Genomic DNA, 25,904 nt, shown 5'->3' on the forward strand with positions numbered 1-25,904 from the left:
AATTCTAGAAGTACATACCATGCACAAACCTCAGAGACTTGTGCAGAAGGAAAATAAAATTAGAGAGAACACTGATCCACAACCTTATTTAACCCCAGTTAACTACTGCTCACAAGGTATGCCATTACAACTAACCAAGGCTTATTTATGAGTACTACCAAAATCCCCAATCTCTGTTAACCCAGAAGGACAAAGGCAGGCACAACCAAATTTGTCCAAGTCACAACAGCACTATGGGAGAGCCACACTACACAGATTACAGTGGTTGAAGACGACTCTCCACCACTTGTTCGAGGAAGGAGGAATAAATAATCGCCTTGATAATGATAACATTTAACAAATACAACTAAAGAAAAACATGACCAAGGTCAATTCCAAATATTTAAATAAATCTATTCATTAAAATAAATCTATTTTCAGGTGCATGATGAGTTAGTACAGAACATGGAGAGCACTACAGTTGAGAGCTTAATACAAAAGTTTGCTGAAACAAAAGGCACTGGCAAAGAAAGACCTGGTAAGATACTATATTGGCTTGTGTGTTAATTTTTCCTGACTGAGATTAAAACTGTGGAATAATTTGTGATACTGTGTACTTGGTATTACGGTGCTGATTTCACCATCAGCATTTACTGTTAAACTGTATTCCCTGGTTTTAGTTTCTCTCACAAGAGAAACATCATCTCGCCATCATCAGGTCATTTCCCATTCAGATACCATATGTTTCAATAAGATCACATCTCATTCTTCTGCGTTCTAATGGATACCTGCCCAACCCGCACAGTGTTTCCTTATTAGATAGCCCCTTCAGCCTTCCCTGAACTGCTTCTAATTCTATTGTATCCATTCTAAATGAAGAGGACGAATTCTTCATACTGTTAGCTGTACTCCAGATGTGGTCTCACTAAAAGTAAGTGCTTATATTCTGCCCAGCATAAGGAATATTTGCATTTATGGTCCATTGAACTATAGAATAAAAATGCCTTTAAAATGCTGCGGAAAATCATGCAGGCATGCCTATAGACTCGATGCAGTTACATGGTGAAAATTGAGTGACTGCAATGCTGATGAAATCATTTCTTGAAGAACAATATGGCCTTAAATACGGTGCAGAAAATCATGCCTTCAGACTTTATGCCGTTACATGGTAAAAATTGAACTGTATGTTGTGAAAGAAACAAAGATTTCTACTCATGTAGAACTTTTCATGAACACTGGACGTCTCAAAGTGTTCCAATCCATTGTAGTGTTTTTAAAGTATAATCATTATTGTGATGCAAAAAATTGTGGTGTAGCAAATGTGGCAGCCAAACTTGCACACAACAAAGTCACACACAAATCACTATGATAATGACTAGAATATCTATTTTTGTGACGTTGACTGAGGGATAAATAAGCATGGACAAGTACACCGAGGACCATCTGCCTACTGTTCTTCAAAATAGTGCCACGAGGCATTTTACATTTACCTAACGAGATAATTGGGGCTCAATTTAATGTCACACCTGAAAGGTGGTACTTATGGCTGTGTAACATTCCCATCCTCACTACAGTGGAGTGCTGTGTTTGATTTTTGTGTGAAAGTCTTGAAGGAGGACTTGACTTGGAAGCTGTGGACCATTCCCAAATCAAAGATATTTTCTTAAAATTGTTTTTGGGAAGTGAGCATTACTGACTTGGCTAGAATTTGTTGCCATCCTTAACTGCGCTGCAGAAGGTGATGTGTTCTTGAACTGCTTTAGTCTCTAAGCTGTCGGTGCACCACAATGCAGTTCGGCAGGGAGTTTTAAGATCTTGATCTGGTGACAGTGAAGGAGTGGAAAGATACTTCCCAGACAGAGAATGGGCCATAAATATAAGAGCAACAGAAGACCTTTTCAGCCCAGTGAGTCTAATTGGCCATTCAATGAGATCTGATAGTCTCAACTTCACTTTCCTATCTTTTCCCTATAACCCTTAATTTCCTGATTAAAAATCTGTCTATTTCAGATTGAATATACTTGATGACCCAACTGTACAGCTCTGCAGTAAATAATTCCACAGATCGACTATCCTCTGAGAGACTAGATTCATCCTCATCTCTGTTTTAAATTGATGATCACTTATACTCAGATTATGCCCTCTGGTCCCAGGCTCTCCCAAAAGGGGAAATCATCTTTATAAATCTACCTAAGTCCCCTAAGAATATGGCATGTTTCATTGAGGTTATCTTTCAGTCTTCTAAACACTAATATACTGGCCCAACTTAATCAACTCCTTTTTGTAAAGATCAGTCTAGTAAATGTTCTCTGGACCATTTAGTCCAACCAGTCCACACCGACCATGTTTCCAAACTAAACTAGTCCCACTTGCTTGCACTTGGCCCATTTCCCTCCAAACCTTTCCTATTCATGATTTTATTCAAACATCTTTTAAGTGTTGTAACTGTACCTGTATCCACCACTTCCTGTGGCAGTCCATTCCACATACAAACATCTCTGTTAAAAGAAGAAGTTGCCCCTTGTACTTTTTAGATCTGTCCCTTCTCACCTTAAAAATATGTCCCCTAGTTTTGAACTCCCCCAGCCTATCTGTGCTCTAAAGAAAACAATCCCAGCCTACCTAGTCTTTCTTCATAGCTGAAATATTCCAGCCGAGGCAACATCCTGATGACTCTCCTCTCCATATTCTCCAGTGCAGTTGCATCCTTCCGATAATGTGGCGACCAGAATTGCACAGAATACTTGAGTTGTGGCCTAATATCTTATACAGCCCCATCATAACTTGCCTGCGTTTTGTTCAATATCTCAACCAATAAAGACAAGCATTCCATATGCTTGCTTATGCACCACCCTAGTTGAGATGAAGGGTATATGGATCGGCAAACCAAGGACCCGCTGATCTTCTATACTTCCTAGGATTTTACATGCAACATGTATTCCCTTGCTTGGTTAGTCTCGCAAATGTATCATACTGCACTTTTCAAGATTGAATTCCCATCTGCCACTGTTCTGCCCATCTAACCAATCTGTCTAAATCTTATAGTCTAAGGCTTTCCTTGCTATTTACTATACCAACAATTTTTGTACCATTTGTGATCTTGCTATTCAAACATCCTTCATTTGAGTCTAGATTATTAATTTACACTGCGAATAGTTCTGAAGAAGAGTCATTGGACTCAAAACATTACAGAGTTTGTGAATTTCTTTAGCAGTTTCTGGTTTTTATTTGTAAATGTATCATGGGCACAAGACTAGCTCACAGTTGTTTTATAATACTCTATTTTTAGATTTTAATCTTAATTTAGTCACATCTTTTAATGTTTTATTAAAAAAAATGAAAAATTCAATTCTAAAAGTGTATGATTGTTACTGTTTATTAGGGTGTCCAGAATTGTTATCATTTCTTACAGATAAGAATACCTGTCACTTTACACTTGGCAAAGACCTGTGTATTTTTAAAAAAAAAGTGTGGTTCTGTTGAAAAATATTTTCTGATCACGTTTTTGGTTTTATATATCAATTCAAATATTTCTAATACCTTTCTTAACATAACATAAATAATTTACATAGCTTCTGAGTCCCAATGTAAAAAAGGCTTTTTAGCAATATATGTGCATGTTGATTTCCAGCTATTTCATTATATTATTAAAAAGCTGCAATTTTCTATTTTTTTTAGAAATGAAAGGCATCAAACACAAATTAGAAATTGCTTGGATATGTTTTCTGTATACAAAACTTGACCTTTGTGAGCGAGCTCAACATCTAAGTACCAACGATTACCATTTGTTTTGACAGCAGAATTAATTGAGACTAAAACATTTCAAATTCTTCTTGTATCAAGCTGTTCATTAGGATTGCACTCTGGCTTCAGTGCTGTCAGAAAAATAACATGTTTTGCTATGATTAAACAGCAGAATGATAGTCGGTTCAGTGCTTTTAAGAGAGAGGTTGAATAAACTTTCTGCTGCGGAAACAATTCAGAAGTGATGCACTGCAAGGGGGGGTCAGAATGTTCACTCACATCCAGCTGAGTTGTCAACTGGCTCTAAGCCAGGCACGCAAAGCCTTTGTCGCTTCAAGCAACATTTGAAGCATATGCAATTTAAAAACTATCCTTTCATGCATGATTTCATGACACAAAAACATATCTCATTATAAAAATTGGTCTGTTGTCTGTTTACATTTTTGAACAATCCCGTTTTTAGTACTGGCATTTTTTTTCTTCTGGTTGTTCCCTCACTGCAGCAAATTTTGGGATTTGAGACAGTTTCAGCATAAATAGCTCTAAATGATTTGAGTCAAAGATGGAGCTAATAGGAACATTTCTAGTTAAACAGCTAGTGGTGTATTTTCACCGAGAGCTTTGTTTTACAGTCAAAGACCTTCATTCTTACTTTTCAAACCCACGCCTAATTAAAAAAGTAAGATTTCCAACTGATGTGTACAGTTCTTCTTGAAATTATTGCTTATTCAAGTTTAAGATCATCAAGGTTTATTTGAAAAATACTTGTTAATAATACCAGAAAATGATGTTGCTAAAGCAAAAAAATGTCATAGCTCATTAACATAGTGCAATAGTTTTGAAAACTGTATAAAAGCAAAAATAGTGTTTTTTAAAAACCCTTGAGTGCTACAATATTTTGGGGAAGATTCAACTGGTTAGTTTTATTCCTTTCTTTACTATTTTCCAGATAGGTATTCTGCAGTCTATAGAATTAGAGAATGATTACAGCATGGAAAAGAAACCCATTCAGCCCATTGTGTCTTTTCTGTAAAGAAACTGTTCACTCATTGCCACTCCCCTGCCCTGCATTTTGTTTTTCCTTTTAATATAATGTTCCAATTATTTTTGAAAGCCTCAGTTAAATCTGCTACTGTCACACTCAGAAGGTACATTCCAAATCCTAATCACTCATTGCATGGGAAGGGATTTCCTCATGTATAATTGCATCATTTGCTAATTACTTTAAATGTTTGCCCTCTGATTCTCAATCCTTCAATGAGTGCAATCAGTTTCTCCCAATCTGCACTGGTCAGACCTCTCATGAATTTGAATACCTGTATCAAACCTCTTTTCAACCTTCTCCAAGTAGAATGGTCCCAACGTTTACAATCTTTCACTGAAACTGAAGTTCTGCATTGCTGGAACTATTGTTACAAATTTCTTCAGCATCCTTCACATCATTTCTAAAGTACAATGCCCAGAACTAGATGCATTGCTCCAGATGAGCATTTTATGTTTGTTTCTATCTCTTTAAGTGAATTCAGCTGGAGGCTAAGGAAGCATCAATAATGGTGACATTCAAAATTGAAAATGCCTTTTTTAAAAAAATAGTTTGATTGAAATTTTTTTTATGAAAATAGAACATCATAACATCAAAAACACAATAAACAATAAATCAACTACTGTTCTGCTTTACAAAAGAAATCAAAACTACACCTATTGCAAATCAATAAGTAAATAAGTAACGCCGCTCAGCACAACAAGACCTTAACTCTCAACCTTTGAGACCATCAATTATTAAACCCGCATTTGTTCGAAATTCTTTCTCCCATGGCATTAGGTTTATCAGACTAAACCATCATGGCTAGACAAAAACCCTAATCAAAATGGCGAACGTATCTGCTTCCAAGTAATTCAAAAAGGGCTGCCATGTCTTGTAAAAGTTGTCCATTTTCTGGTGCACCATATTTGTAAAAACATCTAAAGGAATATGTTCCATAATTTAACTTGCGCTACTTGGACAGACCTGCGGCATTCTCAGACACCCAGCACATCAGAATGTTCTTCCTCGCACAAAATGTGAGAATATTAAAAATCTTTTTCCCATGTACATCTAAGGGAGGTAAATTCAGCAAACCCAGGAGTAAAGAGACTGAGTCGACTTTGACATTGGTCCCCAAGACCCCCTCTATTACACCTGCTACAGTGCTCCAGTACACACGAAGTCTGTGGCAGGACCACAGACAATGAGTGAGGGTACCCATATTTATCTTATATTTGGGGCACATTGAAGATGCTCCCTCCTTAAATTTTGCAAGGCGATCTAGGGCCAGATAAGCCCTATGAAGAATCTTTAATGGTATAACATGGGTCCTATTACATATTGAAATCCTCTTCATATTCTTTCAAATGTCCTCCCATTTCTGAAGTGATCTTCACCCCTCTCTCTCCCAGACCTCATGTAGACACTCAATGTAATCCGAGGAACCTCCCCCCAACAAATGATAGAGAGTACTCACTGAAAGAGTGCTCTTACCTCTTTTCCGTATCAGATCTATAACACTCAGTCAAGAGCGTGATCTCCTTTCGGATAAAATCTCTAATCTGACAGAAATGCAAAAGGTCCCTACTCGATAATCCATACTTAGGAGTTATTTGATCAAACAACACCAACGTTTCACCCTCAAACAGATCACCCAGATAAGAGACTTCCAATCCGTTAAATCTGGGATCCATTGTCCCTGGCTGGAAACCCAGCATGCCAACTATGAGAGTAAGAAAAGGTGTGTTAACCATATTACCCTCCATCTGCCTCATTGCCCTCCATGCTTTGACCGTGTTAGTAACTGTTGGATTACGGCAATGTTTCACAACTGTCCTCATTTTGTCTAAAAACAACAGGTTGATAAGAGGACATTCCATCTGGGAGGTCTCAGTGTCCAACCATGTTGATGCCAAGTTCTCACAGGCTCAGTCACTTACAAAAAGATAGGAAAGAGTTCAGTTGATATCGTCTAATGTCCGGGAGGTCCACTCCCCCCAGTCCCTGGGCCAGTTGCAGTTTGGCAAGCTTAATAAAGGGCCACTTATAGTGCCAAATAAAAGAACTAAACCAGCCATTCAATTTCTGAAATGTTTGCCTAGGAAAGAGCAAAGGGAGGATCCACAAAAGGTACAATAAGCGAGGAAGAATGTTCATTTTGATAAGAGCGACTCGACCCAACTGAGATATTGGAAGGGCCCCCACATCTTTTAAGGTCTTGTTTAATCTTGTCAAACAAATGAACAAAATTAGCCTTGAATAGCTCATCAAAGCTAGGGGTTACTGAGAGGCTCAAGTAATGAAAGTCTGCCTCTGCCCACTTAAAGGGGAACCCACCTTTCACGCCAGGCATTCCCCTAAGGCCCTCAATTTGAAAAATTGATCTTGTAACCTGAGAAAGAACCAAATGAATTAATTAGTGAATTAATACACTATATCAAACAGGACACCGAGATTGCTGGGTTTGAGAGAAAAATAAGAACATTATCCACATGTAGTGTAATCTTATGCACATTCGACCCCACCTTTGGGGCAGCTAGATTAGGGTCCCCATGAATGGCCTCCACCAACAGCTCAATCAACAATGTGAAAAGTGAAGGTGAAAGGGGACAGCCTTGCCGACTGCCCCACCAATGTTAAAATTGTCAGACCTTATACCATTGGTGAGAACCGCCACCAGAGGATCACCGTTATGGACCCTTACCCATCTAGTAAACACTTCACCCAGGTCAAAAAGCTCCAAGATGTAAAACAGATATGGCCATTCCACCCGATCAAATGCCTTCTCCACATCCAAAGAGATCACCGACCCTTGAACGGATCGCTGCTGGCACACTTGAATCATGTTAAGCAACCTCCTAATATTATTAGAGGATCGGCGACCCTTTATAAAGCCTGTCTGATCTTCTTTAACAATAGAGGGCAATTCCCCTTCCAACCTCAAAGCCAAAACCTTAGACAAAATTTTATAATCAGAATTTAAGAGCGAGATAGTCTGTAAGAACCACAATCCTCCAGGGCCTTCCCCTTCTTGAGGATAAGAGAGATAGTAGCCTCTCTCAAGGATGGCAGGAGGCATTCACAACTATAAGAATAGTTATACATGTCTAGCATCAGTCCTGACAGTATGTTTACAAATTCCCATCAGGAATTTCCCAATGAGAAGAAATCTCTGGGAAGACCATCAGGGCCGGGTGCCTTTCCACTTTAAAATTGCCTCACCCGTCTCCTGTATCTTTGGTGCTGTTAATGGAGCACTAAGGAGAGACGCCTGCTCAGCAGACACTCCCAGAAGATCTGAGTTCCTAAAAAAAGATTCCATTTTATCCTGTCTATCCTCAACATTCAGACTGTTACAGTTCAGAACAGAACCTCTGAAATGCCGCATTGATCTTTTTAGCATTACAAGTAAGAGTCCTATTCCCTTCCCTAATAGAAGCAATAGATTGGGAGGCAATCTTCTTCCTAACCAGGTGTGCCAAATATTTACCTGACCTATCAGCATGCTCAAATAAGCTTTGCTTCGCAAAGAAAAGTTCCTTCTTGGCTGTATGCATAAACATGGAGTTTAAGGCGGATCAAAGAGCTGTGATCCGCTGCAACTTAGTCACTGATGGTGTAGTGTAATATACTGTCTCAGCTGCCTTCAGTTGTGCATTGAGCAGATGCTGCTGCTCTCCCTTAGATCGCTTCTGACTGGCTGAGTGTGAGATCATTATCCCTCTAGCATAGGCCTTAGCAGTCTCCCAAAGAATGGATGGATTACTAGCTGTAGCAGAGTTGGTGGCCAAAAATTCTTCAAATTCCCAACGAACTTGAGGGTGCCTTGAGGGTGAAGGGATCCATTTACCAGCACTATGAGCTAATTGCATTGCCCTAATCCCGACCCTAAATATACTGCTGCATGATCAGACCTGGCAATATTCCCAATTGAACAAGATATAATCGAATCTAGATGAGCCCCGGGAGTTAGGAAAATATCAGTCTTTGTATGGCACTTATGAGGTTTGGAAAAGAACGTAAAGTCCCTGCCCATAGAATGAAAATGTCTCCAAATGTCTACCAACCCCAGTTCCACACATAGGTCACCCAACTGTTAGATTGTGGAGAAAGCTTTGGGGGGGCCTTTGGGCATTTTATCCAGCACAGGATCCATTAAAGCTTCCCCATAATAACATACCGCGATGCAAAGGCCATCAGTTCAGATAGTTCATCAGTCAAAAATTTAAGGGATTGGGCAGGAGGACAATAGACATTCAAAATACCAAATTCCTCGCCATGTGTTAGAGCTTTAAGGATAACAAACCGGCCATATTCATCTTTAACACAATCTATTAAATTAAATGGAAGATTCTTCTAGACAAGTATGGCCACCCCCCTGCTCTTAGTGTTAAAGGATGAGAAAAACACCCAATCAAACACTCCCTGCTGTAACTTCAAGTGTTCCTTGTCATTAAGGTGAGTCTCCTGCAACAGGGCAACATTCACCCTCTCCTTTTTAAGGCTCAACAACACTTCCTTTTAACTGGCGAATGGATCCCTCTAATATTCCAGGTGCACCATTTAAGAACACTGCTAGCCATGATCTTTTACAACCACCTTTGACCTGCCGAGGGAAAGCATTCGACTTACAGCACACGGCATATACCAAAGAAGACTCGTGGTGTCTATTTGCGAAAACCAGAACACAAAACTAACTACAAAACACAAAAGTCACTTACTGGGGGACTCTACACCCTGAGCATAGAGGGCACTTACACCTCCCACACACAACTCCATCCTCCTTTCCAGCTCAAGTCACACCCCAGACCCAAACAACAGAAGGAAACAGACAAAATAATGAGCACTCTGCCCGCACCCAACTATATACCAACACCAATCCTAATCAGAGAGAAAGAAAACACACCAACAACAGCTTCCTTCAGAACATTACAAGAAAGCTAGCAAGAGGAAAAGAAAACAGACATTATTGCCCATGTCTATAAATCCATCCGAATTATTTTAAAGTGTCCAAGAAACTTTTCACTTATTCTGAGAAGACAAATAATCGCACCGTGAGTAATACGAAGCACCACTGGGTAGCTCATCAAATATTGAAAACAAGATCCCTTACTTTTCTCTTGACCTCATCAAATGATTTCCTTTTACGGATCACCGCCACAGAAAAGTCCTGGAAAAATATTATTTTAGTTCCCTGGTAAGTCAGGGACTGTGGATCTTTCCCCACCCTTCTAGAAGATTCCAGGACTCTCTGCTTGTCCCCATAGCTTTGAAATCATACCAGGACTGGGCGGGCATGCCAATCCAGACCGGATCTGCACCCTGCAACCCGGTGAACTCTGTCAGAACTCTGTCAACCTTCAACCGATCCGCCTCGGTATTCCAGCCAACAGACTGTGGCAGCCAGTGTTCAAAAAAAGCTTGCTAGCTGCCCACTTTCCACTCCCTAAGCAGCCCAACGACCCGGATATATTTCTTCTTACCTCGATTTTCCAGCTCATCGATCTGGTCAGTCAAGGCCTGGACCTGTTTTATGAGGGCCTGGATCTGCCCCACCGAGGACTCTATTTCCGATGCCGCGGTCCTCCGCTTAACCTCTTCAACTCATTTCCTGAACCCTTCCAACTCCTTCTCATGCTTTTGTAGCATGACTGATATTGGCTCTAACCGAGTGCGATTGTCTTCCATCAACTCCTTGATCATCCCTTGGATCGCTACAAGGTCTTCAGCGACGGTCTGCTGCGCAGGTACCTCTTTCTCAGCATGCCTGATGCCTTCAGCAAGTGTCCTATGTGTTAAGGCCGGTATGCTTTCCTTTCGTCATCCTAGCTCACTCAAAAAGGATTTACAGTAGAACCTTGACTATCCGAACATCAACCATCCGAATCCCGGACCATCCGAACAAGATCCTAAGGCCCTCCAAAAACGGCACCAGGCAACCTAGCATTCAGTTATCAGTTAGACAGCATTATGGCATGCATTGCCAGATAATCGAGAGATGTTTGATAACCGGCACTCAATCAGCTATCGGCTAACCGGCACTATGATGTGATTTGCTGGATAATCGAGAGACACTCTGACAACTGACAATTATGGATAACTGCTTGTTTCCAGCCATCCAAACTCCCCGCCCGTCTCACTCAGACAATCAAAGCTCCAATACAAATGGATTTAAATGGTTTCACAACCATTTAACATAAATTTTCTCTGAAAAAAGGTAGGGTGGGGGGAGGGGCAGCAGAGTAAAAAGTATCACTACACCTGGGCTGGGTGCAGAGCTGAGCAAGGCAGATCTACTCAGATGACTGTCATCTTGAATCTCCTGAAAATGCCTTGACATTTGAAAGGAACGAATGATCTCTAATCCCACTTTAATCTACATTTAATTTAGATATTTAATTATATATGACTAATTGCAAGGTTTGTGAAGGTTTGTCGGATGGCATTCCTTGACTAAATTAAATAAAACCTATATCTACCAATCATATGTATTTTCTAAAACTATCTTTATGATTTTATCTGAGTAGAGACAATGGCAGTAGTAGTAGAGTCACTGGGCTAGTAATCCAAAACTCCAGGTTAGTATTCTGGGAATCATTGTTTTGAATCCCACCACAGCAGATGGTAGAATTTGAATTCAATAGAAAATTTAGAATAAAAGGTTAGCCCAATAGTGACTATGTAACCACTATCAATTTTCAAAAAATCGATCTGCTTTGCTAATGTCCATTAGTGGAGGAATATGGCTGACACTTAACTGTACTCTGGACAATTAGGGATAGGCAAGAAATGGCCTAGCCAGTGACACCTACACCCCATGAATAAATTTTTTTAAATTACTCTTCAAAATTTATTTTATTCTTTCTCTGGGTATGTTTGATTATTTTCTACACTTGGAGCATAAGTGCATTTTGTACCCTGTTGTTTCAGAAATATCATACTAAAAGTCTTGGCTATCCAAAGTCGGGATCTTTTAGCTGGAGGGGCTTCTGGGTAGTGCTAATTTGCCTGCAAACGGGACTCCTGTACCTGACCTGCCTCAGTCCAAGCATCCTCATGGGCAGCATTGGCTAAAACTGGGATAGCAAGGCAACCCGAGCTTCTGTCACAAGATCCAGGGCCAACTAAGTGTGATGGGGTGTTATGCTAGGATGGGAAGATGAAGCCTTACAATGGGGAGAGGAGTGTTGTCATGAAGCAGTCAGGTGGGAGGGAGCACACAAGGGATACAAACCTCTGGTACAGAAAGGGATCCCATCATTCCCAAACAGGGACTCGAGAAGGATAAACCGCTGGACTTCATTCCATTCCTTCCTCCAAAGCACTAACTCTTCTGATTGGCATCAGAATTAAACTGGTTGGAAGTTGCCGTCAAGTAATCAGTAATTGGTTACTTAAGGGTTATATGGAACTGAAGCAAGGTATACCTTCACAGGCCACATGGTGTGAAAGTGCAGATTGAGGAAGAGCATTTGGAAGGCATTGGGGAACTTTTGTCTCCACCCCAGTGCACACATACATACTGGCAGATGACTGTTAAATTCTGCCCCAGGTCCTTTTGCAAGTGTTTTTCAAATTTATCTGATGCAACCCCTTTCCAAAAATCCGACAGTCCACTGGGAAGTAAAATTTAATGTGAAATGGACTTTTCATCTCCTAGGTAGATGAGGGAGCTTTTATTTTTCATTTTATTTACCTCTGAACTGATTACTTGTCAACTCATGGATTGCAATTACAAAACAAGGCGCTTTAATTATTCTTGGCAAGATTAGCATATTGTTGAATTAATTTTAAAGAATCTGACATTAAAGTAGCAGTAAAGTCAAATTATATGTGTAATTGTTTTGTATCAGATTGAATTAAGCTTCATGCTACAAAGTTTGGCTGATGTCTACACTTTTTCCTGGCCTTGGTGTAATTAGTGTTCCTATTTGTGCGTTCAGGAAATTAAGTTATACCTAGTAGGCATGCAGGCCTCTGACTTTGAGTTTGTTAACTAGCAGAAATCTACCTGTTGTTACACACTTGAGAAACTTATTTTAAGTGATTAATCATTAGGATGTTCTGACTTCTGTACAGAAGCATCAGTCGGTATATCTGCTGCCTTTAAGATTGTCCTAAGTCATTTGCTGTTTTGAAGGAAGCGAGTTGAAAAATGTAGTGTCTACTCTGGGTGCTCAGGTGTATTGCTGCCTGATGATGGGAGCAGAAAAACAAGACAGATGTTGCCTTGCATAATTCCTACCTGAAAAGAATGAGTTTGAATATTTCTTTTGAGAGAAATCAGAGGGCAACACAAAGGAATGGAAACCAGGTGTCATTAGTCTTGCTTTATTTGTTGCTTTGTGCTGATGGAATATATTCTGGAAGCAAAGCACAAGACGTTCAGCTGTATAATTTCATAAAAGATTATCCGATTTCTTTGATAGTGCATTTTACACATACACATATTTATCTTGCCACACAAAAAATTAAGCAATATTTTGACTGCTAAATTGAAACTTTATGTTTTCAAAACTATGATGAATTGTGAAGGAAACTCAATTTGAAGCTTCATGATTTGTTTTCTTGCTTTAGGTCCTGTTGAATTTGAAGAATGTAATGTAACCAATGCTCTAGAAGGTAAATTTTCAGCTGCTAATAAATATATATGATTCGGTAGTTTTGTTTATGAGATATTATAGCATTTGATGTTTCCCACATTGTCTTTCAAGATCCTAACAGCGACAGTTCATCTCACTCATCAGAGTACTGATTTCTTCCTAAACCTCTACAGCCAAGAATAAGTTTTATTTGCTCTTATTTCTACAATCCTTTTTCTTAATTGATTTCCACATAGCATGCTGCATACAGCATATTTAATTGCCTGTCTCTTTAATTTCTGCTCACGAGAGTTTCACACTCTGTACATGTCCTCCACAAAGTCTTTCAATCCTAATATCAAAGTGGAAAACCAAGTAGAAAGAAGGGAAATAAAATGGTAGGGAAGAAAGAGACAATTCCTGCCAATGAACACAGAATGAAGGGTGGTTTTACGTAAAAAGTCTTGTTCATTCTCCTTTTTCTTTTTAACTCTTTGCAGATCTGTCTAACAGCCTGCATCATGTACTTCCTCTTCATTCACCATTTTTTCCTTTTCTTACCACTGAAGGTTGACTTCCTTTTCCCCCTTCCCTGCCCATGTTTATTCTTTTTCTGTTTTCTCCCCATACTACCTTGCCCGCCACACCCGCAAGAAAAAAGTTGCAATTCTTCCTTCTCTTGTTCCCCTTCCCCTTCATTTCACACATGTACTCATGTGCTAGCTCTCGCCTTCTTCATTCTCTTTTCGGCTCCATTCACTTTTCGGCTTCATTCTCAGACAATCCACCAAGAAGAGAACTACCACAGACGTGACTACAGCAACATAAGAAAAAACTCTTTGCATTTGAGACATGAGAAATTATTCTCTAATGGGGATAGTGAACAGTTTTAAAATGCTTATGTAATTCAGGGAAACCATTAAATAATTGTTTAATAATTATTGAGCAAAATGAAAACCGAAAGAACTGCAGACACTGTAAATCAGAGACAAAAATAGAAATTGCTGGAAAGGTTTAGCAGGTCTGGCAGCATCTGTGGAGAGAAATCAGAACTAAGGAAGGGTCACTCAACCAAAATGTTAACTGTTGAGAAAATTTGGTTTTGGAGGCTTAACTATATTTTCAGATATTTAAAGAAGTATATTTCTTTTTGCAATATTGGATGTCATTTTAATTGAAATTATTGATTTGTTAACCAGTACTTTTGTATTGCAGGGGTGAAAAAGTCAAAAAGAAAACCTTTTGGGATACCAGGACGGATAAAAAAAGAAAAAGATGCAGATTCAATGTGAGTTTTATTTTAATGGTACAGTCAAATGTTCAGAAGGTTCTTGAGGTTATGCAGTGTTCATAAGAATGTTGTATTGCTATCATACTTTAAAAGTTTCTTTTTAGCTAAAGATCATGCATTCTGTGGTATTATTGTTTTTCACCACTTTAAGCTTCTACAAAGGAAGGATTTTCTGGAATTTTGTCTCTTGTGATGTTAATTAGAGTCCCTTTTCTGTTGCCATTGTTCCCTGAAATTTCCACATCTTCTGGCATGAGAGTTTGGCCTGGCAAAGGTAAATTTGCTAAGCTAACTTGGAAAGAGCCAGTTTTAAACTTGGGTCTCCTTGACCTATTCACCTTAGTAAATCTATAAAAATTTGTTTTGTTGCCATTGGTTTTGTGATAGAAAGTGAAAGTCACTGTAGATATGACTTGAATGATTGAGAACAGATTCTAATACAGCTGGCATTCAAACTTTGTCTTGTAAGGACTCTAAACAGATCCAGGTCTGTTGTAGAAGAGAGATGATAGGAAAATGTCTGCTAAGCTCTGGAACTTCTTACTTGCTCAGTCTTTCTTCCCTTTGATACTCTTAACATTTTTACCCAAGCTTGACATTACATAATCTTTTTCCTTAAGATTTATTCAGTCATCTGCTAAAATGATGGATATTGTGGGCCTTTTCTAATGTTGCATATACTTAATAGCCATACCATAATGTACATGGCATACAATGCCATATAAATAAAGTAATAAGAACAATAAAATAGGATGATATCTGGAAGTGAATCTGAAGCAATAATTGGGTCTTGGGTTTGATGAATTTTCACTGATAGTTTTAGGCACTCACAGCTGCTAAATGGAATATTTCTTGTTAAACAATAGCTTTTGCACCATGTCGATGAAAGTCCTGCATAATCAATTTAAATTTGTTTGTTTGTTTTTCTTGTCTTTCTCAGTGCAGTCTTCCAATTATTGTAACATCTACAGATTTAAGTCCAGTTCCTTTTATGCCTGTCTTGAAATATTTTAGAATATAATTCTTTGATGTATGAAATGTATTTTATATAATAGTACAGATAAAGTATGAGTAATCCTTCTTAACACAAAATTGCAAATGTCGGCCAGTTCATTTTAAATACTACTTTTGTTTCTGATTGAAATATTTTGAGCGGTTACATTTGTTTTTTTTGTTCCTTCCATAGGGAATCTCCAGATGCTGATTCAGTTGTAAGTAAATTGTGCAAGGCACAAATATAATTATGGACAGTAAAATCAGCTCATTCTTTAGGGAACTATACCACTTTGATAAAATGTTGCATCTACGCTACAGGAACAGAAATAACCATTTGAGTTCACATCATGAGAAAAACTCATAAATAAGAACTTCAATAACGTACCCAGTAAATAGCTCATTGAGTAGCTGAGCAAACAGAGCCTTGATTTACACATTGATGACCATAGACTAGAGATTTTAAATGCTAAACAGTTTTCAAGCAGCTACATTTTGTGTAGATGCATTTCTAAAATGTTATTGTCCTATTCAATAGTAGTACAGAACACAAAAGAAATAAAAGCTATATTGGCAAAATATATTTCCAGTTAGAAATACCTTAATACAAATTACATTCCCTCCAATTTTTCCTGCCCCTGCATGGAGCTCTGAAGTCTTTGGTGGCAATGGCTTCTGGAAGCAGAAATCAGTGCATCTGCATGCATTTTGCATGGACCCTCTGAGCAGCCGCGCAGCTTAGAGAGAACATCAAATACAAACATGGAAATAAAGCTTCAACCTGTTTCTCACCACTATCCCTTAACAGTGACTCAATCCCAGAGAAATATCACTGTTATTTCAATTCATTAATTTTCTACTTGATTAACACTTTCGAGTTTCTTTTTGAGCTGTGAAGACAATTTTACAATTACATAGTATTAATGGCCTAAACTTTATCAGTTTTAACAACATGAAGATTTCTATCTCTAATAATTTCCTTGAATGCTCCCCATATTAGAAAACAGAAGTAGTGAAGGTGACTTGTTCACCTGAATTTAACTGAATTGAAAAGAATCCAACTAAGAGAAAACCCTTTCCTTTTTGAACTAAACTCATATTTATTTCTGAAATGAAGTCACGACAAAACTAATTGCTTAATTCTGTTTATTCTACCTGTCATCAACTCAAATGCATCATTATCTTCTGTATTATACTATAGTGATCCACCACCACTTTACTGTAGTTATATATTGTCTTAGAACTGATTCACTTAGGTGAGTATTCCAGAATGACTTTTTGACCTTTAAAACAACCTTCATGGAAGTAATGAGAACCAAGTGATGCTTTTGAAGGGTATTTTTTTCAATTTACGGGTATTTCCTTAATCAAAAGAAACAAAAATTATACCTGATTTTCTAAACTGAAAGTCTAATGCACAACTGCTTCTTTTGTTCACACATAAAAGTCTCCCAAAGTAAACAAAACCCATTGCTCACATACACTCATGCATTTTAAAAGAAGTCACTGTGGCTGAAGAAATGCTAACAAGTTAATAGTAAACCCAATCAGGTACCTAGAAAACCCATGTGCCGTAATTTCAAATTTAAGAATCCAAACTTTAAAATCAGTGATGTTGAAATTTACATGAATGGCACACTTTGAAGAAGAGTTGGATAAATATTCCAGGCATTATAATTTATTTGGTATTAGTATAGCAACAGCTATAAATTTTGACCAGTCCAATACTTTCTTTTATGCTTCAGCTCATAGACATTCTTCCTTACAATATATTGCCTTTACTGCTATGACACATATAAATAACAGGCTTCTGTGAGCTAATGAGTTGTATCTTATTTAGGGGAGGATAGACAATTCGACTGCTTTATACATAATTAATAACCATAATATTTATTCCTCTACACATTTTTGCAAGTGATAAAATTGAAAAGGAATTGGCATAGACAAAGTCTTTTCCCTGGGGTGGGGGAGTTCAGAACTTGAGGGCGTAGGTTTAGGGTGAGAGGGGAAAGATATACAGGGGAACCTCGATTATCCGAACGTGATGGGCGGGCACTATTTCATTCGGATAATCGGTTATTTGGTTAATTGATCAGATGCCTTTTCTCTGGGGCTCGGAGCTTTTAAAGTCTGCTCCCTGTTCAGGAGACTAGCAGCAGCACACAGCGCACGAGCCCCGCCCCCAACACCAACGTCCCCTTCCTGTGTAACACTGTCGCACCGCCCCCCCCCCCCCCTGTGTAACACGGCCCCCCCCGATCCCAACCCCGTGTAACACTGTCCCCCGCTCCTGTGCAACACCACCCCCAACCCCATGTAACACCGCTCCCGTGCAACACTGCCCCGCCCCCAATCCCATCCAACACTGCCCCCCAATCCAGTACACAATCGCCCCCTCTCCGGGGAAGCTGGACTATACACCAACAACAAGGCTGCTGCTGCTGTTGCAGCTGTTGCAGTAGCCTTTATGGGGTAAGTCTCCAAATAGCGCACACACAGACACAGCCACACACACAACCTTTTACTGCAACGTTTTGACAGGTTCCACCTCTGCCCTGTACAGGACAATATTGGCGAGATTATCTGGGGAAGGGGGGTGGGGTTAGGGTACACCCCTCTGTAGAACTCCAGGGAAAGTGTGGGAGAGAGAGAGAGGGCAGGTAGACAGTCATTTGGAGATGGTGCCTGTTTAATCACTGTAAACAAAAGACTCGATCACTGTTGGAAACACATCTTTGATGTAATGTTTCCATTGGGACCTCGAGATCTCCTTTGGATAATCCGATTTTGGGATAATTGGTATTCGGATAATCGAGTTTGCTCTGTAAAAGATACCCAAGGGGCAACCTTTTCATGCAGAGGCTGGTACGTGTATGGAATGAGCTGCCAGAGGAAGTGATGGATGCTGTACAATTGCAACATTTAAAAGGCATTTGGATGGGTATATGTATAGGAAGGGTTTGGAGGGATATGAGCCGGGTGCAGGCAGGTGGGACTAGATTGGGTTGGGATATCTGGTCGGCATGGACGAGTTGAACCGAAGGGCCTGTTTCTGTGCTGTACATCTCTATGACAGGTCATAGTCCAACAGGTTTATTTGGAAGCACTAGTTTTCGGAGTACTGCTCCTTCACCAGGTGGTCGTGGAGAATAAGATTGTAAGACACAACTTATAGCAAAAGTTTACAATGTGATGTAACTAAAAAGTAATGGGACTATGTATATAGTTGTTTTTAAGCAATTGCATAATCATGATAAACAAAATATGTTTTTAAGAAGAATACTCTTTATTGCTACTCTACAAAAGTGTTCTTGCTTTATTTTTGTCATTTTAAAAAATCATCCATGCACTTTGCATCTTCTGCTAGAGCCTCATAGTGATCGCTACCGAACATGTAAATCCAGATTTCAACTTAGAGATTCAGCATGTTTGTGGGATTCAAGGAACTGTTGCTGCTGGTTTCCTGTACGTCCTTCAGAACTTTACTGCAGTGATTCTTTAAGTATTTCTAAAATTTATTATGAAATGTAGGCGTCACAGACAAGGCCAGAATTTATTCTCCATCCCAAATTGCCCGTGAAAAGTTATTGTAAGCAGCCTTCTTTGAATCACTGGAATCCTGTTTTAAAGTGTGATGTCCAGAATTAGAACACAACACTACAGTAAGGTTGAACCCAGTGCTTTATAAAGGTTCCTTGCTTTTGTATTCTATCTTCCTTAGCAGAGAGATCGATGACAACGGGGCATATATTTAATTGTTCGAAAGATTAGTGGGAAACAACGAAAAATGTTTTCTCCAAAAGAGCAGCAGAGGCCTGAAACCCTCTGCCTGAAAGAGTAATGGGGTTAGAAACCCACGATTCATTTAAAAGAGACCTAGGTATATGGGTGTGCAGTAACTTGCAGATCTGTGGACAGAGTGCTGGAATGTGAGATTAGGAAGGATTCAAGATGATCTGTTTGGAATAAGCTGTTCCCTTTGGCTGAAGATCGAGAACCAATTTAAGTTGAATGTAAAAAGGATGAAAAGGACACAAATTTCTAGACAATACAAAACTTGGGAAATTGTGAATAATAAAAATGGATAGTAAGGCACATCAAAGGGATAGTTGGAGGAATGGGCAGAGAAGTGGCATGTAAAATTTAATACAGAGAAGAGTGAAGTGATTTATTTTGATATGAAAACCATAGAGGCAATGTAAAACAAAAGATACAGTTTTAAAGGAGCCATAGAGACAAAGGATCCTGGGTGTGGATATGCATACCTCATTGAAAGTGGCAGGGCAGCTTGAGAGCGCAGCTAATAATGTATACAATATATTAACCTGTCTCAGTCAGGGCATAGAATATAAGAATCAAGGAAGTTACATTCAACCAGGTATCTATAAAATGCGGATTTGATCTCAACAGAAGTATACAGCCTCAGTTGAAGCCTTGTGTCTGGTGCTGGATATCACACTTCAGGAGGAATGTGCTGAGAAGTTTCATGTAAATGGTTTTGGGATTGAGGAACTTGACTGACTTAGAAAGACTGAAGTTGTTGAGTCTATTCTCCTTGGAGAAGAGAGGGTTGAGAGGAGATTTAATAGTTATTCAAAAATAAAGGAAATGAACAGAGTAGATGGAGAGGAACTTCCCTTTAGAGTAAGTATTGAGACCATAGGGGACTGACTTAAAGTAGTTGGCAAATGAAGGAATGGTGACATGAGGGAAAACATTTTCTCTCAGCAAATACTGAAATTCTGAAATACACTGCCTAATATTATGATGAGGCAGGGTAAGTTGAGACTTTCAAAAGGCAATTGGATTATTGAAGAGGAAAAACATGCAGGGCCACAAGGAAAAAGCTGGGAGTGGTGCCAGTTAAACTGCTTTTCCCAGGATCAGCACAGTCATGACGGTCTAAATGGCCTCCTCCTATAACCGTTCTGTGATTCTTTGAAAAACATTCTAATGCAATATGTGATTAAAATAATCATCTATTCCTACTCATAGTTCACACATCTGCACAAATGCAGGAAGGATGGTACTGATTTCTGAGGGAGTCCACAACCAGGGGTCACAATCTAAGGATATAGGATAGGCCATTGAGGATTGAGATGAGGAGAAACCCAGATTCTCTGCGAAAGAAAATAGTTGACGCCAACACATTGACTGCTTTCAAGAAAGAGTTATAGAGTCACATAGCATGGAAGCAGACCCTTCAGTCCAATAGTCCATGCTGACCATGTTCCCAAACTAAACTAGTCCCACTTGCCTGCGTTTGGCCATTATTCCTTCAAACCTTTCCTATTCATGTACTTATCCAAATGTCTTTTCGACTGTGTCTTGAGTCTTGTGCATGAATACCTGCAAAAGTCTGAAGGAAAACGCCTAATCCCTCCTATGCCCAGTATCTTTTCAGGAGTATTAATTATGAAAAACTCATGTGCTTACACAGCCTCATGTAAATTAAGGTGTTTGCTGAATTTTCAATTCTGACAATTTACTAGTTAAATTTTAATTGTTATCCAAATTCATTTGAGAATTATTCTAACTAGTCTCCCACCTATTGCCCCATAGTTTAAATAGCTAGCAAATTAAAAGTAAGTTCATAAGGAGTGAGTACACGGGAAGACCAAGAACTGACACTTTCAATTTAGCCTACAAACATGTAGGGAATATACTGTGAAACATGATTCGGGATCACAGTACCCAGAGACAGCCATTTCCATGCTGTTAGTTTCATTTTAAATGTAGCTGAACCTGCATCCACCACTTCCTTTTGCAGTTATTTCACACATAAATCACTTGTGTAAAAATGTTGCCCCTCATGTCCTTTTTAAAACTTTCTATCTCACCTTAAATATGTGCCTCCTAGTTTTGAACTCCCCCATCCTAGGGAAAATACCCTTGCTATTCACCTTATCTATGTACCTCATAATTTAATAAAACTCTGTAAGGTCACCTCTCAAACTCCTACACTCCAGTGGAAACATCCCAGCCTATCCAGTCTATTTTTATAACTCAAACCCTCCATTCCCAGCAACATCCTGGTAATTTTTTTCTGAACCCTCTCCAATTTAATAACATCCTTCCTATTGCAGAGCAACCAGAACTGCACATAGTACTCCAGAAGAGGCCTCACCAACATCCTGTACAACCTCAACATGACGACCCAATTGCTATACTCAATGATCTGAACTAAACGCCGCCTTAACCACCCTGTCGACCTGTGGTGCAAATTTCAAAGAATAATGTGCTTGAACCCCATGATCTCTCTATACTGCAACACTACCCAGGACCCTACCATTATTTCTATAAGTCCTGCCTTTATTCTACCAAAATGCAATACCTCATATTTAGACAATAGACAACAGGTGCAGGAGTAGGCCATTCTGCCCTTCGAGCCTGCACCACCATTCATTATGATCATGGCTGATCATCCTCAATCAGTATCCTGTTCCTGCCTTATCTCCATAACCCTTGATTCCACTATCCTTGAGAGCTCTATCCAACTCTTTCTTAAACGAATCCAGAGACTGGGCCTCCACTGCCTTCTGGGGCAGAGTATTCCACACACCCACCACTCTCTGGGTGAAGACGTTTCTCCTCATCTCTGTCCTAAATGGCCAAAGCCTTATTTTTAAGCTGTGTCCTCTGGTTCGGGACTCACCCATCAGCGGAAACATGTTTCCTGCCTCCAGAGTGTCCAATCCTTTAATAATCTCAATTAGGTCCCCTCTCAGTCTTCTAAACTCAAGGGTATACAAGCCTAATCGCTCCAAACTTTCAACATAAGATAGTCCCGCCATTCCAGGAATTTACCTCGTGAACCTACGCTGCACTCCCTCAATAGCCAGAATGTCTTTCCTCAAATTTGGAGACCAGAACTGCACACAGTATTCCAGGTGCGGTCACACCAGGGCCCTGTACAGCTGCAGAAGAACTTCTTTGCTTCTATACTCAATCCCTCTTGTTATGAAAGCCAGCGTGCTATTAGCTTTCTTCACTACCTGCTGTACCTGCATGCTTGCCTTCATTGACTGGTGTACAAGAAACCCAGATCTCTTTGTACTGCCCCTTTACCTAACTTGACTCCATTTAGGTAGTAATCTGCCTTCCTGTTCTTGCCACCAAAGTGGATAACCATACATTTATCCACATTAAACTGCATCTGCCATGCACCTGTCCACTCACCTAACCTGTCTAGGTCACCCTGTAATCTCCTAACATCCTCCTCACATTTCACCCTGCCACCCAGCTTTGTATCATCAGCAAATTTGCTAATGTTACTATTAATACCATCTTCTATATCATTAATATATATTGTAAAAAGCTGCGGTCCCAGCACTGATCCCTGCGGTACCCCACTGGTCACCGCCTGCCATTCCGAAAGGGAACCGTTTATCAATAGTCTTTGTTTCCTATCAGCCAACCAATTTTCAATCCAAGTCAGTACTTTGCCCCCAATACCATGCGCCCTAATTTTGCTCACTAACCTCCTATGTGGGACTTTATCAAAGGCTTTCTGAAAGTCCAGATACACTAGATTAGATTAGATTAGATTAGATTAGATTACATTACAGTGTGGAAACAGGCCCTTCGGCCCAACAAGTCCACACCGACCCGCCGAAGCGAAACCCACCCATACCCCTACATTTACCCCTTACCTAACACTACGGGCAATTTAGCATGGCCAATTCACCTGACCCTGCACATCTTTGGACTGTGGGAGGAAACCGGAGCACCCGGAGGAAACCCACGCAGACACGGGGAGAACGTGCAAACTCCACACAGTCAGTCGCCTGAGGCGGGAATTGAACCCGGGTCTCAGGCGCTGTGAGGCAGCAGTGCTAGCCACCGTGCCGCCCACCGTGCCGCCCACTACATCCACTGGATCTCCCTTGTCCATCTTCAGAGTTACATCCTCAAAAAATTCCAGAAGATTAGTCAGGCATGATTTCCCCTTCATAAATCCTTGCTGACTCTGACCTATCCTGTTACTACTATCCAGATGTGCCGTAATTTCATCCTTTATAATTGACTCCAGCATCTTTCCCACCACTGCGGTCAGACTAACTGGTTTATAATTTCCTGCTTTCTCTCTCCCACCTTTCTTAAAAAGTGGTATAACATTAGCCACCCTCCAATCAGCAGGAACTGATCCTGAATCTATTTGGGCACACGGTGGCACAGTGGTTAGCACTGCTGCCTCACAGCGCCAGAGACCCGGGTTCAATTCCCACCTCAGGCGACTGACTGTGTGGAGTTTGCACATTCTCCCTGTGTCTGCGTGGGTTTCCTCCCACAGTCCAAAGATGTGCAGGGTCAGGTGAATTGGCCATGCTAAATTGCCCGTAGTGTTAGGTAAGGGGTAAATGTAGGGGAATGGGTGGGTTTCGTTTCGGTGGGTCAGTGTGGACTTGTTGGGCCGAAGGGCCTGTTTCCACACTGTAATCTAATCTAATCTAATCTATCGAACTCTGGAAAATAATCACCAACGCATCCACAATTTCTAGAGCCACCTCCTTCAGTACCCTGGGATGTAGACCATCAGGCCCCAGGGACGTATCAGCCTTCAGACCTAACCGTCTCTCCAACACCAATTCCTGGCAAATATAAATTCCCTTCAGCCACTGTTACCTCTGGGAGATTGCTTGTGTCTTCCCCAGTGAACACAGATCTGAAGTACCAATTCAACTCTTCTACCATTTCTTTGTTCCCCGTAATATATTCCCCTGTTTCTGTCTTCAAGGGCCCAATTTTAGTCTTAACCATTTTTTTCCCTTTCACATACCTAAAAAAGCTTTTACTATCCTCCTTTATATTTTTGGCCAGTTTACCTCCGTACCTCATTTTTTTCTCTGCTTATTTCCTTCTTACTAATCCTCTGTTGTTCTTTAAAAGCTTCCCAGTCCTCCGTTTTCCCACTCATCTTTGCTATGTTATACTTTTTCTCTTTTGACTTTATATGTTTCTTAACTTCCCTCGTCAGCCACGGCCACCGCTGCCTCCTCATAGGATCTTTCTTCCTTTTTGGAATGAACTGATCCTGCATCTCCTGCATTATACCCAGAAATATCTGCCATTGTTCCTCCACAGTCATCCCTGCTAAGGTATTGCACCATTGAACTTTGGCCAGCTCCTCCCTCATAGCTCCATAGTTCCCTTTATTCAACTAAAAAATTGTCACTACCGATTGTACCCTCTCCCTTTCAAATTGCAGATTGAAGCTTATTGTATTATGGTCACTACCTCCTAATGGCTCCTTCACTTTGAGGTCCCTGATCAATTCTGGTTCGTTGCACAATACCAGATCCAGAATTGTCTTCTCCCTGGTAGGCTATAGCACCAGCTGTTCTAAGAATCCATCTCGGAGGCACTCCACAAAGTGGAGGTCCAATACCATCCTGATTCTCCCAGTCTACCTACATGTTGAAATCCCGCATAACAACTGTCGTAACATCTTTGCGGCAGGCCAATTTCAGCTCCTTATTCAACTTACATCCTACATCCATACTACTGTTTGGGGGCCTGTAGATAACTCCCAAGAGGGTCTTTCTACCCTGAGAGTTTCTCAGCTCTATCCATACTGATTCTACATCCACTGATTCTAGGTCCCCCCCATGCAAGGGACTGAATATCATCCCTTACCAACAGGGCCACCCGTCAGTCTGTCCTTACAATAGCACGTATAGCCTTGAATATTCATTTCCCAGGCTCTGTCTACTTGAAGCCACTTCTCAGTTATCCCCACAATATCGTAGCTGCCAATTTCCAAAAGAGCCTCAAGCTCATCCATCTTATTTCTAATACTTCGTGCATTCATACATAGTATTTTTAATTTGTTACTGCCCTCACCCTTCCTATCAACTCCTATTTCACTCAATCTTACGGCACGATCTCTTTTTGAGTTTTCTGCTTCATTGATACCGTTGTCTTTCTTGACTTCCCTTGTTCTAACTTTCCCTTCAATTTTCTTCTTAAACTTCCAGTTTGTCCCCTCCCCCCCCGCTATTTAGTTTAAACGCAGCTCTGTTGCAGTCGCAAACCTGCCTGCCAGAATGCTGGTCCTCAACCTATTAAGGTGCAAACCATCTCTTTTGTATAATTTATGTTTACCACAAAACATACCCCAGTGATCCAAGAATTTAAATCCTTGCTTCCTGCACCAGTTCCCCTGCCACACATTCAAGTCCATTATCTCCCTGTTCCTGGCCCCTCCAGCCTGAGGAACTGGAAGCAAACCGGAGATAACCACTCTGGACGTCCTGCTTTTCAGCCTTCTTCCTAGTTCTCCGAAGTCCCG

The 25,904-nt window shown here is 40.2% G+C and overlaps 1 protein-coding gene across 7 annotated transcripts in view; it reads left to right on the forward strand.

The window, feature by feature from the left end:
- Nucleotides 1-25,904, forward strand: part of fcho2 (FCH and mu domain containing endocytic adaptor 2) — a 210,887-nt gene that overhangs the window by 81,651 nt on the left and 103,332 nt on the right. For all 7 annotated transcript variants that reach the window (XM_088000048.1, XM_043707669.2, XM_043707660.2 and 4 more), the window contains exons 8-11: nt 421-517; nt 13,325-13,369; nt 14,545-14,617; nt 15,807-15,831. In XM_088000048.1, coding sequence (XP_087856174.1) covers nt 421-517; nt 13,325-13,369; nt 14,545-14,617; nt 15,807-15,831 — 240 coding nt within the window. The remainder of the gene's footprint in view (nt 1-420; nt 518-13,324; nt 13,370-14,544; nt 14,618-15,806; nt 15,832-25,904) is intronic.

Source organism: Chiloscyllium plagiosum, unplaced genomic scaffold, assembly GCF_037043375.1.
Source record: "Chiloscyllium plagiosum isolate Xiang-an unplaced genomic scaffold, Cpla_swu_hap1 HiC_scaffold_2, whole genome shotgun sequence".
Lineage (NCBI taxonomy): Eukaryota > Metazoa > Chordata > Chondrichthyes > Orectolobiformes > Hemiscylliidae > Chiloscyllium > Chiloscyllium plagiosum.